At 46.3% G+C, this 15,276-nt stretch overlaps 1 protein-coding gene and 1 pseudogene across 2 annotated transcripts in view; both read left to right on the top strand.

The window, feature by feature from the left end:
• Window positions 1-973: 973 nt before the first annotated feature.
• Window positions 974-2,051, top strand: LOC113837450 (annotated as a pseudogene).
• A 10,223-nt stretch (window positions 2,052-12,274) lies between these two features.
• LOC103158858 (protein EFR3 homolog A) overlaps window positions 12,275-15,276 on the top strand; it is an 84,158-nt gene continuing 81,156 nt past the window's right edge. Inside the window, exon 1 of one of the 2 annotated variants that reach the window (XM_035449675.1) lies at window positions 12,275-12,417. In XM_035449675.1, coding sequence (XP_035305566.1) covers window positions 12,408-12,417 — 10 coding nt within the window. In that variant the 5' untranslated portion in view covers window positions 12,275-12,407. Of the gene's footprint in view, window positions 12,418-13,604; window positions 13,795-15,276 lie in introns of those variants that run through there. The other variant, XM_035449674.1, reaches the window with a different exon arrangement.

Genomic DNA, 15,276 nt, shown 5'->3' with positions numbered 1-15,276 from the left:
CTTTAAAACACTTTTTAAATGTATACTAGGGATCATACCAAGGCCCTTATGCTTGGACAGCAAATAGTTTATTGACTAAAATCTCTGTAGGCCCCAATCATTTCTTGAAGAACCTACCTTTTATTACTGCCACAATGGGAATCTACTCGAAGTTTAGAGGGAACACATTTGAACTAAAACAGAAATAAATGCATTGTATTTTTGACCTTTTGAGTCTAGAGCTTTTCCCCTAATAATTCTTCAGTGGACCTAGTAAAGCGTGGATTAGTCCACAAACAGAATGATTGACAGGCTGTGTGGTCAGACAGCACTGGTTTAGAATCCTAGCCCTTATTCTTTCATACAATTTCCTTATTTGGAACAAGTGGATAAGGAACCATCATCTCATAGATCACTAATGAGGAATAAGTAACGTTTGTCTATTAAATTACGTGGTTTCGGGGATTACCAGTCCAACTTACATCATCTTAACTTCATCCTTCACCTGTAAGTACAGTTTTAGGCAGACAGATTTATATTTCCCATCTCAATTCGCTCTATTGACAGCTTTAATTTGTGTCCTTCCCCTATGTATCATCCTTGTCCCCTGATGTGTTCATTTCTGTAGGGAGTCACCCTAGCCCCGCCCAATAGTCCTGGGGCAGGTACCAGGTGGACCCGGGGACTCGCCCATAAGGGCGGGGTGAAGGAAAGCCGGGATGACGTAAGGGAGCTTCTTAAGGGGCTGCAGGTGGGGACGCGGGCCCCCTTTTTGTTCTGGCCGCGCTGGCTGGGTTCTTAACCTAGCTCTGGCCTGTGTTTCACCCAGCTGTCCTCTGAAATAAAGAGACCTTAATCCAATACATTTCCTCCTTTTTGATGGCAGGTTCTATCACATGACCCTTTTTGGTAATAAACCTTGATTAAACCAAAGCTTGAAAAACCGTTGCATACATATTGAACTTGAGCTGGAAGAGGCGAGTCCGGTCTCAAAATGGAGGTTAAAACACCGCCCGGTCGCCCCCAGCCTGACTCCGGCCTTCGCCGCTGCCACGGCGGGGAGGAGGGCCATGATCCAAAGGAACCAGAACAGTTGAGGAAGCTGTTTACTGGTGGTCTGAGCTTTGGTGGTTACAGATGACAGCTTAAGAGAACATTTTGAGAAATGGGGCACACTTACAGACTGTGTGGTAATGAGAGACCCCCAAACAAAACGTTCCGGGGCTTTGGTTTTGTGACCTACTCTTGTGTTGAAGAGGTGGATGCTGCAGTGTGTGCTCAGCCACACAAGGTTGATGGGCGTGTGGCGGAACCAAAGAGAGCCGTTTCCAGAGAGGATTCTGTGAAGGAAATTTTTGTTGGTGGTATTAAAGAAGATACAGAAGACTATAACCTGAGAGACTGCTTTGAAAATTATGGCAAGATTGAAACCGTGGAAGTTACGGAAGAGAGGCAGAGTGGAAAAAAAAAAAAAGAGAGAGGATTTGCTCTTGTAACTTTTGATGATCATGACACCGCTGATAAAATTGTTGTTCAGAAATACCTCACTATTAATGGGCTTAATTGTGAAGTGAACAAGGCCCTTTCTAAACAAGAGTTGCAGTCTGCAGGATCTCAGAGAGGTTGTGGGGGTGGATCTGGCAGCTTTATGGGTCGTGGAGGAAACTTTGGAGGTGGTGGAGGTAATTTTGGTCGTGGAGGAAACTTTGGTGGAAGATGAGGCTGTGGTGGTGGAGGTGCTGGCAGCCGAGGTAGTTACGGAGGCGGTGATGGTGGCGACCGTGGTGATGCCCTGGTTACAGTGGTAGAGGAGGCTGTGGTGGAGGTGGCCCAGGACGTGGAAACCAGGGTGGTGGATATGGTGGTGTTGAGGAGGAGATGATGGTTACAATGACCGAGGAGATTTTGGTGGAGGTAACCATGGTGGTGGAGGGAACTATAATGACTTTGGAAATTACGGTGGACAACAACAATCAAATTATGGAGCCATGAAAGGGGGCAGTTTTGGTGGAAGAAGCCCAGGCAGTCCCTGTGGTGGTGGAAGTGGTGGATATGGTGGCAGGAGGTTTTAAAAATACAGCAGAGAAGGGCTACAGTTCTTAGCAGGAGAGAGAGCGAGGCGTTGTCCGGAAAGCTGCAGGTTACTTTGAGACAGTGGTCCTAAATGCATTAGAGGAACTGTAAAAATCTGCCACAGGAGGAACGATGATCCATAGTCAGAAAAGAAAAGCGACTGCAGCTTACACAGGAAACCCTCTTGCTCAGGACTGTCATAACCGCAGTTTGCAAAAAGCGCAGCTATTGATTAATGCAATATAGTGTCAATTAGATGCACATTCCTGAGGTCTTTTATCTGTTATAGCTTCGTCTTTGTCTTTTTCTTTTCATTACATCAGGTATTTTGCCCTGTAAATTGTGGTAGTGGTACTAGGAATAAAAAATTAAGGAATTTTTAACTTTAAAAAAAAAAAAGAAAGAAAAACCGTTGCATATCAGCACCATCTCCCTCGGAATGCTGCCAGTGTTACATAAGCCACTCCAAGCTGTCCTGGTGAAAGCTGGAAAGACAAGTGGATTCAGTCCAAGTTGTTCCAGACTAAGTTATGGCAAACTAGCCGGCCCCATGTCAGCCTACGAACCAAGTGTTGATGCAGAAGTGGATCTGGCCAAATTCCTTCACCTATGGCCCAGATCGGTAGAACTGGATGATACACAAATCCATGAGAAACGATGATGGCTGTTATTTTCCAACTGTGAGCCTCAACATGGTTTGTCTTACAGCACTGTGGTGGCAGTAACTGATTTTACAGTTATTGACTGAAGCAAGATGGGTGCTAGTTCTAAGTTTCTATCACTCAGGTCTTCTGATTTAGGGCAAGGGTTAACAGAGACATGTTCAAACTGGGCTGCTATTTCGAGAGCTATCCTCTGAGTATCTTTCATTGTACGAACTGTACAGAAAGAGAGATTAGCAAGCAAGGTAGGAGAGAAAGAAATCCTTCTGCCAACATCTTTGACACACTTCCATTTTATAATCCCAACCTTTTGAGTTTGGGAAATTTCTCCCCATAACTCACATATTTGTATAATAAACTCTCACCCTTTTTAATGCTAAGCTTTAAGTTAGATTAAAATGATGACTGGTAATTGAAAGCCTTTTAGATGCAGATTTTTTAAATGTAGCAAATTGTCTTATTTCGATAGGTAATAAATAATGGTTCTCAGATCTGCTAATTCTATCAACATTAGGTAAATTTCTTTTCTCCATATTTAACCTAAGAAAATTTTAGTCTTGACATATGACTTTTTTTTTTTCATGCAGTGTTTCTCCTCAACTGTGAAATGCCAGGCTTAATTAGTCTTTTGGAAGGAATAAACAACTCACTAATGTAGTCTGCATTTTAAGAGCTAATCAAAAAGAACATAGACTTGCCTATGATACTACAGAGTATTTTCTTATAATACTAAAGTTCTTTTTTTCACATTTAAGCATTCTTCTGAATTTAGCTGTGCATATCATTATCAGAAAACATTGGTTTTTGTAAATTTTACCAAATAAAGTACTCAAATATTTAGGCTTATCAACGTTTATCAGGGTGTGTTTTGTGTGTGTGTGTGTGTGTGTCAAAGAGAGAGAGAGAGAGAGAGAGAGAGAGAGAGAGAGAGAGAGAGAGAGAGCAGCCTAAGTGTTGTTCTTCAGTTTTATCTTCCACCTTGTTTTATGAGTCAGGCCCAGAGCTTTCCCAACAGGCTAGGCTGACTGACCACCAAGACCTAGGTGTCCTCATTTCTTTGCCTCCCCTGAGCTGAGATTACAAGTGTGCCCCAGCTCACTCATGTGGGCTCTCGGGTTCTATATGAAGCAAGTATGAAGCTCTGTATCCACTGAGCCATCTTCCCAGTCCATATATTTAGGAGTTTTAACACATTGTATATCTGATAAATTCAGAGCATCCTGGGCTTTTGGTTTTGTCTTTTGCTTGCTTGAATTTCCAACCACGTCTCTCAATGACACTTGGAAGCATTTTCAGATGACGAGTGCTGCTTTTTGCAGTCAGACCCATGTTCCCAGCTCTCTGTACATTTTATTGCTACTGTTCAGAGACATATTTCCACTATTGGCCTCATCACCTACATAAAAGCTTTTTGTTTTAAAGCTGCATTATACTGTGGCCTTTCTAACACTAACATAAGCAACAATCAGGAACACAGACTTTTACCAAAATTAAGCAACCAATTGTCCTACTTATAAGGACAACTGTTAGGACAACTGCGTGGACTGAGGGTGGTGATGGCACAGTAGCCGCTACTATTACTCAGACGCTTGGAACTGTCTAAAGCTTACGACTTTCAGCTGATGTCAAACACCAGGAAAATTGAGTATAAAAAGAAAAAAATCTTAGAATAAAATAAATTCGATTTGATTTTATGTATTTATCTATTACTTATTGACATGTGGTCTTGCTGTTTCTTGGGCTGGTCTCCGATTCTTAGGGTCCAATGGTTCTTTTGTCTCAGCCCCTTCCCCCAATTAGCTTGCACTAAATGTGTGCTATCATACCTAATTCTTGTGGTTTTTAAAACAAACATCTAGGTTGAAAATCTAGGACACAAAGAGAACCACAGAACCCTCAAAGTGCTGTCCATAATATTGACTGCTTTTTTTTTTTTTTAAATAACAACAGCGGCACACAAATCGGATTCAACACAGTGGTTTCAGCCATCTTCTTGTGAGATCTTATTGATCTTATTTGACTTTTTTTTTTTTCATGTTTCTATGTAAGTCTACTACTCTTCTCTCCCATGCCATTGGATATGAATAGGACATGGCTGCAATGGAATTTCTAATAATGTGGTTGGCTTTTTGTCTATCCCCTTTTCCCAGATAAATATGGTTAATTGTGATAATGTCTAACTATAACTGTATTGCCTTGAGGCAAAGCTAACAGGCAGCTCTTCTATCCATGTCCCAGTTATATTCAAGACCAGGGCATAAGTGTAAGTAGAATTTATTTGAAGACACTGGTGAATGGTCACAACTTTCTATTCCTATTTCATTTCCACATGATAGACAGACAATTATTATGATTGTAATTCAGCTGTAAAAGAAGAATCAATACAAAACCTACCAGCATTCTTTAAGGAATTAGAAACCAGTGGCAAGTGTATTTGATTCCTCCCCCCCCCCCAGGAAACCTAGCTTGGAGATTAAATGAGAGTCTCAGAAAGTCACACAGGTGAGTAATGGCCTTGAAATTTGAGTTCACATCTCTTGGCCCCCAAACCTCAGTCATGAGCCACAGTATGCAGAGTTAACTGAAGAGGAAATGGGCCCAACAGGAGATGTAGTTGCAGGTTATATAGACAAAGAGCCAATTGCCTCCCTTCCACTCTGTATACTGTGGCCATGAACTTGAGGGCAGGAGTAAGCCACGGGGAGTAAGTTGAGGCTGTTTTGCTAGCTCATCACAGGGACCCTTCATCTGTTGTGTGCCTTTCATCCTTATGCCCTTTGTGTTTATCTTTTCTCTCTCCCTCCATTTCTTTCTCTCTCCTTCCCCCTCTTCTTCAGTATTTCTTCAGTGCCTACTATACTCCATGACAGGGAACAAAGCAATAAGTAAGATGTGACTCCAGCTGTCATGGAAGCTTTGTACAGACCCCCACTGCCTAGGGTGCCATTGTGTTAAAAAAAGGTTGTTTTCTCTCCCTTTCAGCAACTCCATTCCACCCTGTGTTAAATGCTAAAGCTAGTTAGCGTTTTAGTAAATTGCAATGAGAGATAATGATTCCTTCTAATTGTTGAAAATGATAGTGTTTCCAAGGGAGGCTTTCCAGCTGTTTTGTCTGGTTTAATCAGGAACTTTTAACCTCATTGTCTCAGGGTTTTGCTCCCTCTCCACCGCTGTGGTTCTCTGTGTCAAGCGTATACGACTGAGACGTCACAGGAGTATTTCCAGTAACTTTGGCTTATTCCTGTGAATAAGGAAATTACTCTGGAATTCAGAGGTCTGTTGTCTCAACTGGAGAAGTGCAGTCACCCGCAGAAGTGGCCTCATGTGGTATAGAATTTGTTCTTCAGGTCTTTCCAATGGCAGCTGATGCCAGTCTTAGTTATATCACAGACACGGAAACACCCGGGGAAGTTAAAGGCCCAGGTCAAAAGAGGAAAGTTATCCATGTAAATATTCATTTTGGGGAAAAAAAAAAAAGACTAGACAGTTAGAACATGAGATGGCGTCGTGATGACCTTCAGGGGAGATGCTTTCAGGAGAAGCAAATGGTCTCGCACTTATTTCCTATAACTTGCAAGTGTGTTTGCAGTTTCTGTGGAGGCACTAAGATGCACACTAATTAAAAATGAATCATCCCAGAGCACATTTTCGGAACCTGGAGCACACGCTGGTCTAAACTTGGAGCAAGGCTATTTTGAGCAACTGGGGCTGGAAGCTAATGCCTTGATAGGATACGGACAATGACTTCTCTAATATTATTTTGATCTTGTAATTATTTTCTGAGAAGGAATAAGACACTGGGGGACAAAGGACTTCTATTTTTAGTGGCCTACATCCTGAAAGCATACCAATAAATATAGAAAAGTAAGTGTTCCCCTATTGAAGTACTAATGAATGTTTTTTCTTGATTTGATGCTGTTTTGGAAGACTATAAATATAACAAAAGTGCCTTGTTATTAATGGTTTTTGTGTAGATTGCCTTTAGCAAATGTTTCTGGTCTTCTCAGCATGGAATTGTAAAGGAAAGTATGGTAAGTCCAAATTATTTTGCTTCTTCACCCTGTTTACACTTGCAGCTCTCTGTAGCTCTTCCAAGAACCAACCCTCCAGTTATTTCTGGGAGTTCCTGCTACTTCCAGTGTGCCATAGGAGGCTTTGAAAGATACATTGAGGTATGGTCATAAGAAAGACCCTAAGATCAACTTATGACACTACGCAGATCTCTGTGAAAGGATCGATCCCTTATAAACACCAATGCTGTTGGGTATGCTCGTCCTCTATACAAGCATCACTGTGCTATAAATGTCAATGGTCTTTAATTATGTCAGTCATCTCTGTATGTTTCAGAGTGAGCCGTGTTGCTGATACCATGCAATAACCGCACCACATTTTACAAGCTATGAAGGCTTGAGCTGCCTGCACACCCCACTCTTCCCACAGATACAATGAACTCCCTTTCCCATAAACCTAAGAACTCTTCTAAGAGTTTACTCCAGGGTATATTCCCAGGAGGGTGATTATGAGGTGTAGAGCATTCTTAATTACATTAACTACTCACAGGAGTATGGAAGGGTGATCAAACGTTTCCTAGAATATAGGGGGCAGGAAAAGCTATAGGCTGGGGAAACACTGACAAACAACAACAATAAAGAAAAAAAAAGAAACCATGGGATGGTGCTACTGCATGGTGGGATCATGGTTTGTACTGCAGCAGGGCCAGGAGAGAGACGAGCCTGGGATGTGGTGATGCGAAACCGGGTTTTGAAAGGCCTCCTAGATTCCTGTAGTAAGTGAAGGGATTTGAGTGCTGGGCTATAATGAGCTTTAAGCAAGGCAGAGGTATTATTAGATTTGCACATTATATATAATCTGTGTGCTCTGCCTGCTTGGCACCTTGACTAAAGCATGACCTCAAACTCCAGTGGCTCACACACTAAGGGAATGTGTCCCTGCCTGAAGAGGGCCTATAAGTCCTCTCCAGGTTTGCCACACCCACACTGCGCCTGGACAGGGCCAGGGGGGATGGGAATGCCTAGATCTCCAGTCTTCCTTGCTGAGATTGGGTTTCAGGAGAGGAGTCATGGCTCAGTGGGGAAGGGTGGAGAAAGGCATTTGCAAGAGGAAACAGGAAAGCAGTTCTGGAGAGTCTAGCATTTGCTCGTATACTCCAAGAAATAATGGTGGAGTCATTGCTTTCAGCAGTGTGCAGTGAGGAGATACCAGGGCAGACATTGGTTCCAGAGGGTTTTAAAACCAAAAACACTGCTGTCTGGGATGAGGACTACTCAAATCCTATGTGCACTCACTAGGGAAAAGGTTTGTGACTACAAACGTTATGAAACTCTGCTTCCTGTCTTTCAGCTGTCCTTGCTCAGAATCCTTGGTTGCTGATTTCACTTCTGGCAACGGCACAAAAAACTAAGGGGACAAAAAGACAAAGACATTGCGGGCCAGACTCTCAGGGCATTGGGTTTTGTAACTTTTTTTGGTAATGTAAGTAGAGATGTCGGCTTTTGGGAATCATACCTGCCTTCTAGGGCACAGTGTCCTCTGTCCTCTCTCTCTCTCTCTCTCTCTCTCTCTCTCTCTCTCTCTCTCTCTCTCTCTGTGTGTGTCTCTGTCTCTGTCTGTCTCTCTCTCCATGTCATCCTTCTTCAGAGGACTCTCTCCAACTTACACATACAGTAGTAGTTTCTGTCTCTGAGACGATGGTTTTCAAGTGTTCCTTCCTGAGAACCTTGGACTGGGAACTCTCAAGCTGGTGTCCCCAGCTGCCCGCAGCTCCTGGCACTTGGAAGCCTCACTTGGGTCAGTTTTCGAGCTCAGTGTGGCTCGCATCCTTACCCCACACTGCTCTAAAGCAGCATCCTTTTCAAGGTCTCTACTGCTCTCCTGGAACCACTAGTTTCCTTGCTCCAACCTTGGAGTTACATAACTAACAGATGCCTCTCTCCTGCTACCAACACAGCAGCCAGCAAATCCCCGGGATTCTTTTTCAGAATCAAGATCTGAGTTTTCCTCAGCTACCGACAGTGCTAAGCACCCGAGAGTCCTTTCTGCACCGGTATTGATGCCTCCTAAATGGCTGATTAGCACCGAGATTTCTCTACCAGGGGTCCAGTCTACGCGTCAGATCCCTGCTACTGATAATTTGATGCTGTTTCTCTAATAAAGACCATAGAGTGGTTTGTAAAATAATGAATCCTAAACTTGACTGCAAAGTTGCTTATTAACTTTTTTTTATCTTTACTGTATTTGTACTCTAGAATAAATAGAACCATACTTTCATATCTATAGGGATTATTCCAGGATCCCCCCTGAATACAGAATTGCTTGGATTTCAGGTCCATTATGTAAATAAGATATCGTTACATTTGCAAGTAACCTACACACATCCTGCCTTATACTATAAATTACCTCTTGATTGCTTATAGCACCTCATACAATGTAAATGTCAAGTGAAGAGTTGTCATATTGTTTCAGAAAAATGAGGAATATGCCACTCTGTGCCCATTACAGATAAAAAGGATATATATATATATATATATATATATATATATATATATGTATATACATACATATATATATATATCCATCCTTTGGTTAACATTGGTTAACGTTGGTTAAGTCAACGTTGGTTAAGTCTGAGGATATGGAACCAGAAGAGTCAACCGTAAGTTCTTTGCTTACAGAATTATTGAATTAATGTGCTCTAGCTCACGACTGTCAGCCAGGCAGGAATATAGGTGTTATGGTGTAAAATTTGTGTTCCTGTTTATATATATGAGCAGATTTTTTTCTTATTTCTTTAAAACTGTGTAGCCCAGTGATAGAATATCATTGCTTCAGTAGTTTCATTAATATTACAAGAGAAAAATGTAACAGTACAGGCACGCAAAGATATTATAGAAGTCTTGGGAAGACAAGTGGGACTAGGAAAGAATTTAGAGGTCATAAAAAAATACTACAGTTCACTGGAGCCCGTCCTTGTTACTTTTCCAGGTACCATGATGAATATTCTCATACAAGAAACTTAAGGGGAAAAGGGGTCTTTGTGTCCTCTGGTTTTTAAATATAGGGTCTCACTGTGTAGTTCTAGCTGGCCTGAAACTTATCGTATAGACCAAACTGACCTTGAGCGTGGTCCCATCTCAGTGAACCCATTATCACCCTCCCCGGGCATACCCAGAGAGGGGCCTGGCTCCAAGGACTGTAGATTCTGTCAAGCGGACAGCACTGTTACCACAGGGCCTGTTTAAGCATGGGCCACATCCTTGGCGGTTTGTCCTTTCCCACCAGCAAGGGACACCTCTCCTCTCTCGTACACATGCTTCCCGTTCAGCAGCTTCTGTGACTCACTGTCGGTTGCCTCTGCCCGCTCTGTGTCCTCCAAGGTCTTGGCTAATTCAGATTCTGCTTTCTTCCGCCTTGACTCCAGGAGTAATTGCCCTCAAGCCTTTCTGGTTACTTCAGCTTCGTCTGGAGACTTCACAATCTTATTTCTTAAGTAGAAAGTTGGCGCCACATTCCAGGATAGAGGTCTCCAAGCGTCAGCGCGCATTTACAACCTCTCTGGTGCGCCATTCTGCTCTTAGCAGGGTACTCATTAACCGAGTCCTTCGTCTCCAGAAGCACTTTGAGAACCTAGTTAGGTTTCCGGGCGTCGCTGGTATTTCTCCAGAGGGATTGTGTGTGTGTGTGTGTGTGTGTGTGTGTGTTGTGTGTGTGTGTGTGTGTGAGAGAGAGAGAGAGAGAAGAGAGAGAGAGAGAGAGAGAGAGAGATGTGTGTGGTGAGAGAGAGGTGTGTTTGTGTGTGTGAGAGTGTGGTGTGTATGTATGTGTGTGTGTATGTATGTGTGAGAGAGTGTGTGTTTGTGTGATGTGTGTGTGTGTGTGTGTGTGTGTGTGTGAGAGAGAGAGAGAGAGAGAGAGAGAGAGAGGTGTGCGTGTGGTGAGAGAGGTGTGTTTGTGTGTGTGTGTGGTGTGTCTGTGTGAGAGAGTGTGTGTGTATGTATGTGTGTGTGAGAGAGACAGTGTGTTTGTGTGATGTGTGTGGTGTGTGTGATGTGTGGTGTGTGTGTGTGTGTGTGAGAGAGACAGTGTGTTTGTGTGATGTGTGTGGTGTGTGTGATGTGTGGTGTGTGTGTGTGTGTGTGAGAGAGACAGTGTGTTTGTGTGATGTGTGTGGTGTGTGTGATGTGTGGTGTGTGTGTGTGTGTGTGTGAGAGAGAGAGAGAGTGGTGCGTATGTATGTGAGTGTGTGTTTATGTATGTGAGAGAGTGTGTGTGAGAGAGTGAGTGTGTGGTGTGTGCGTGTGTGTGGTGTGTGTGTGTGATGTGAGTGTGTTTGTGTGGTGTGTGTGTGTGAGTCTGTGCGTGTGTGGTGTGTGTGAGTGTGTGTGTGATGTGTGTGTGTGTGTGTGAGTGTGTGTGTGATGTGTGTGTGTGTGAGTGTGTGTGTGATGTGTGTGTGTGTGTGTGTGAGTGTGTGGTGTGTGTGATATGTGTGTGTGTGAGTGTGTTTGTGTGTGGTGTGTGTGTGTGAGTCTGTGCGTGTGTGGTGTGTGTGTGAGTGTGTGTGTGTGTGATGTGTGTGTGTGATGTGTGTTTGTGTGGTATGTGTGAGTCTGTGTGTGTGTGATGTGTGTGTGAGAGTCTGTGCGTGTGTGGTGTGTGTGTGTGTGTGTGAGTGTGTGTGTGTGTGTGTGCAGCCTACAGTGTCTGGCCAATGTCACACGCACTGCCTACGCTGCTGGACAACCTGGCTCATTTTGGCTGCGGGTTGAACCAGTTTTGTGAGTCCCAGCAGACCCATCAAGCGGAACATTAACGATGAGACCCGGCTAGCCCAGCGTTCGGGGCCCCGTGTGGAGGCGGAGACCAAGCCCTGAGGACCTGCTGGCTTTGAAAGCCGCCAGAAGCCCCCAGAGAGAGGGAGAGCGAGCGAGCGAGCGAGCGAGAGAGAGCGAGAGAGAGAGAGCGAGAGAGAGAGAGAGAGAGAGAGAGAGCGAGAGAGAGAGAGCGAGAGAGAGGGAGAGAGAGCGAGAGAGAGAGCGAGAGAGAGAGCGAGAGAGAGAGAGCGAGAGAGAGGGAGAGAGAGCGAGAGAGCGAGAGAGAGAGCGAGAGAGAGAGCGAGAGAGAGAGCGAGAGAGAGAGAGAGAGAGAGAGAGAGCGCTCAGCCATCACCCGGGATAACCCTAAGCCTCTCAAAGCAGCTCCGCCCTCCCTGACAGTCCCAAGATGCTGCCCCGCGAGCTGCGGTGGCACAGCGGGGTCTCCAGGAGTGAACAGAAAAGGAACCGGACAGTTAAAACACGCGGAGCCCGCCCGCTCGCCCGCCGCTCGCCCGCCCACCCTGCACGCGCCTGGGGCAGCCCCCGGCTGGAGGCGAGCCGTCACCGCTCGAGGACGGGGGCGGAGCTTGGGCGGCTCGGGGGCGGGACCTCCCGGGTGGCGACGCGCTGACGTCACGGGCGTGGGTCGGCCCAGCGCGTCGTCGACGGGGCGGGGGATCGCGGATCGCCGCGGGCCGGTGGTTTCCGAGGCCGCTCGGCGTCGGCTCGCACGGCTGCTCGCCCTCCGCCCCGACGAGGCGTCCGTCGCCGGGCTTCCGCGGTCATGCTGCGGTCGGCGCGGCCCGCGAGGCTCCTCTGAGTCCGGGAACGGCGGCGAGCGCGGCGGGCTCGGGTCGCCATGCCTACCCGTGAGTGTGGGGCCGGGCCGGCGAGCCGGGCGAGCCGAGCCGGCGAGCCGGCGGGCGAGCGGCTCCAGGAAGCGCCTGGCGGCCGCCCCGAGTTAGTTTCGCTTCCCGCGGCGGGCGGGCGGTTGGGCGGGCGGGCGAGCGGGGGGATCGCAGTGCACGATCGGGGACACGGAGGCGGGAGCCGTGCGGGAACCGACGGCGGCCCGGTAACGGAGATCCGTACGGCCCGGGGAGCTCGCCCCGCCCCGCCCCGCCTCGCGCGCGCGGCCCAGCGCGGCTCCCAGCGCTGTGGTCCTGAGGACGAGGCCTGCGCTGCCTCAGCCGGTCTCAGGGACAGACTTGGAGCCCTCCCTGGGGCCAGAGGCCCGGGCCGGGGTCGGGTGGGGGTGGGGAGGGGTCCCCGAGTGTGTCAGCCTGGCTACCCGCCCTCCTCGGCTGCCTCAAACCGCGTTTGGCTCGCCCGCCGGCTCGCCCGTTCGCCCAGCGTGGGACCCGGGCTCTGCTAACAGCGAGCCCGTCCCCCGGGGACGCTGGGTTTGGGGTTGGACCCGGTAGTGGAGGCTTTGATAGACTACGAGGTGTCTCTACTTCTGTTCGGTGCTGCGGTGCCGCCAGGGGACCCCCCCCCCCCCGATGCTCGCCCTGAGTGGGACTTGAAACCCGGTGGGCGGCCCACCTGGGTGACGTGCAGACTTTCTGGGCGATGGAGGGGTGGGGTGATGCCGGTGGTGATGGGTTTGGGGCTCTCTCTCTCTCTCTTTAAGTTAGAGGGGCCCTTGTCAGTGTGTCCTGCCCCAGAATCTTTATGCCCCAGGCTTGTGAATGTTTTTGTTTTGTTTTGTTTTGTTTTGTTTTGTTCTCGGAATTCCTAACTACCCCCGCCTGACTGGGTTTCTGGAGACATACCGGGTGAGGGATTTCTAGGCAACTTCTAATGTCCATTTTTTTTTTTCTTTCTTTCTAGTGTTGGGCAAAAGGGAAAGAACAAAAAAAAATCTTAATACTAGGATGGTTTATTTCATAGTTGCGTCAAATCTTTCATCTTCATGTAGAGGTCACTTTCAACCCCCCCCCCCCAACACCAAGTGGGTTTTTTGGTTTTTTTTTTTGTTTTCCCCCCGTATTTTCACTTTACTGTGCGTTTCTTACTTTCTATTTCTGCTTGATTCATCCAGCCTGGAGGAGTGAATATAACTCAGCCATCGTGTTCACGGCCGTTACTGACTGTCAGGTTGTTCTTTTCTAACTTCATGTTCTGTCGTTGTTCGAATATTTGAAACTGGCCCCGCGACAGTCTTTTGCCGGAGAAGGGGATAAACGAGGGCTCTCAAAAGATGCTTCTTCGCGGAGATTGTCTGGGCAAGACGTCCGTCAACGGTCTGTAAAATTGTCAAGCTTCTGTTGTGCGTTAACGTCATCTGGTTTCCTAGAGAGGGTGCCGAGAACTTGTGTTTTTAGGATGCTTGATTCATTTACTCTGCCCGGTGAGTTTCAGATGAACTCGGGTGTCAGATTGCGCCCGTGAGTGGAAGGTCAAGGGAGATGTTTAGGGGCCGTTCATACTTGGAGCTGGGCATCTCCCGTGATTGAAGAGATGCTGATGTGGACAGGGGGTGCAGGTCTACAACAGTGACTCTCCTTTCTTCTCGCCTGATGCTCAGAGAAGAAAGACTATCCTCAAGAAGTCTGATAGTTCGGTGGGCAGGAGTGCTTCTTAGCCGTCATGCGTCTGGAGTAGACCGCTGACATACTAAGTTTACAAAGCAGACGCTTCAGCACAGTTGCTGTGTTACGAATGCTTTTAGGGTAAAATGTGGGCCCAGCCAGTTACCCGTTAAGTGTTTTATGAAATCGAATGCCTTTCTACACAATTGAAGGGTTGGAGAGGATCACTTTAGTCTCTTGGGCTCTGGAATTGTGTAATTGTATTGCTGTTTTTATTATTCACTTGGAGTTGAAATGGCACTGTTAGAAGAAGCCAGTTCCACATGCTGGAGCTGTGCTGGCCAAGCCAGTGTGTGTCTCATGAATGTTGTTTAGCCATCCAAGGACTCCTCGAGAAAGCAACTGGAGTGATCAGTGCCTGCCAGGAAGGTGCCCACACAGAACACTTCTTGTTCTTAATCATTCTGTGTTTAGCCTGTAGTTGGCTGACTTCGGGACCGACGGGGTGGTCTTTTCAGAACCAAATTTGTCAGACTGTTAAGCTTTTAATTTCAGAGGGTTTCAAATTATGTGTCAGTGTTTGAGTTGGAAGGAAAGTCGAGGTTTCTTATTTGTTTGTTTTTGAAGATCAAGAGACTGAGACACATTTTTTTCCCCTTTAAACCATTATTTTGTTTTTAGACAGTGGCTCATTAAATATCCCAGGCTAGCCTAGAACTTGTGGTCCTCCTGCCACTGCTAAAGTAGAAGTTTACCACCATGTGTGGATTTTAGTGAATTTTGACGGCCTCCCTGAGGTCATAAATGGAGAAGAACCAGTACTTGAGCAGAGATCTGATTCTTTAACCAGTATCCACATTGAACACAGATGATTTCTATTTTTCCTTGGCCAAAGTTGAATGAACTGTTTTGTTCATTTGTTTGAGTTACATTAAGACAAAAATGAAAGCTTTGCAAGAATTCTCTGAAACTTTGTGTAAGCTTCGAGAGATGTTTGTGTATAAGAGAGCTCATGGTTGGCCTGGATTTAAATCTTGCCACTGGAACCTGGAAGGCGGCTGTGGATTCTTCAGCATGCTAAGTAGATGGTCTGTTGTAAAGGTAGGGATTTAAATTCTTGAGCAGACTGCTTATATGGAAGGGGCATGTCAGTTTATCCACGCCCCATGCATGAAACAGGTCCAGTGAAATGTG

This window comes from Cricetulus griseus, chromosome 10, assembly GCF_003668045.3.
Source record: "Cricetulus griseus strain 17A/GY chromosome 10, alternate assembly CriGri-PICRH-1.0, whole genome shotgun sequence".
Lineage (NCBI taxonomy): Eukaryota > Metazoa > Chordata > Mammalia > Rodentia > Cricetidae > Cricetulus > Cricetulus griseus.
The sequence above is the reverse complement of the archived record's forward strand: the minus strand, read 5'-3'. Positions and strand labels throughout refer to the sequence as shown.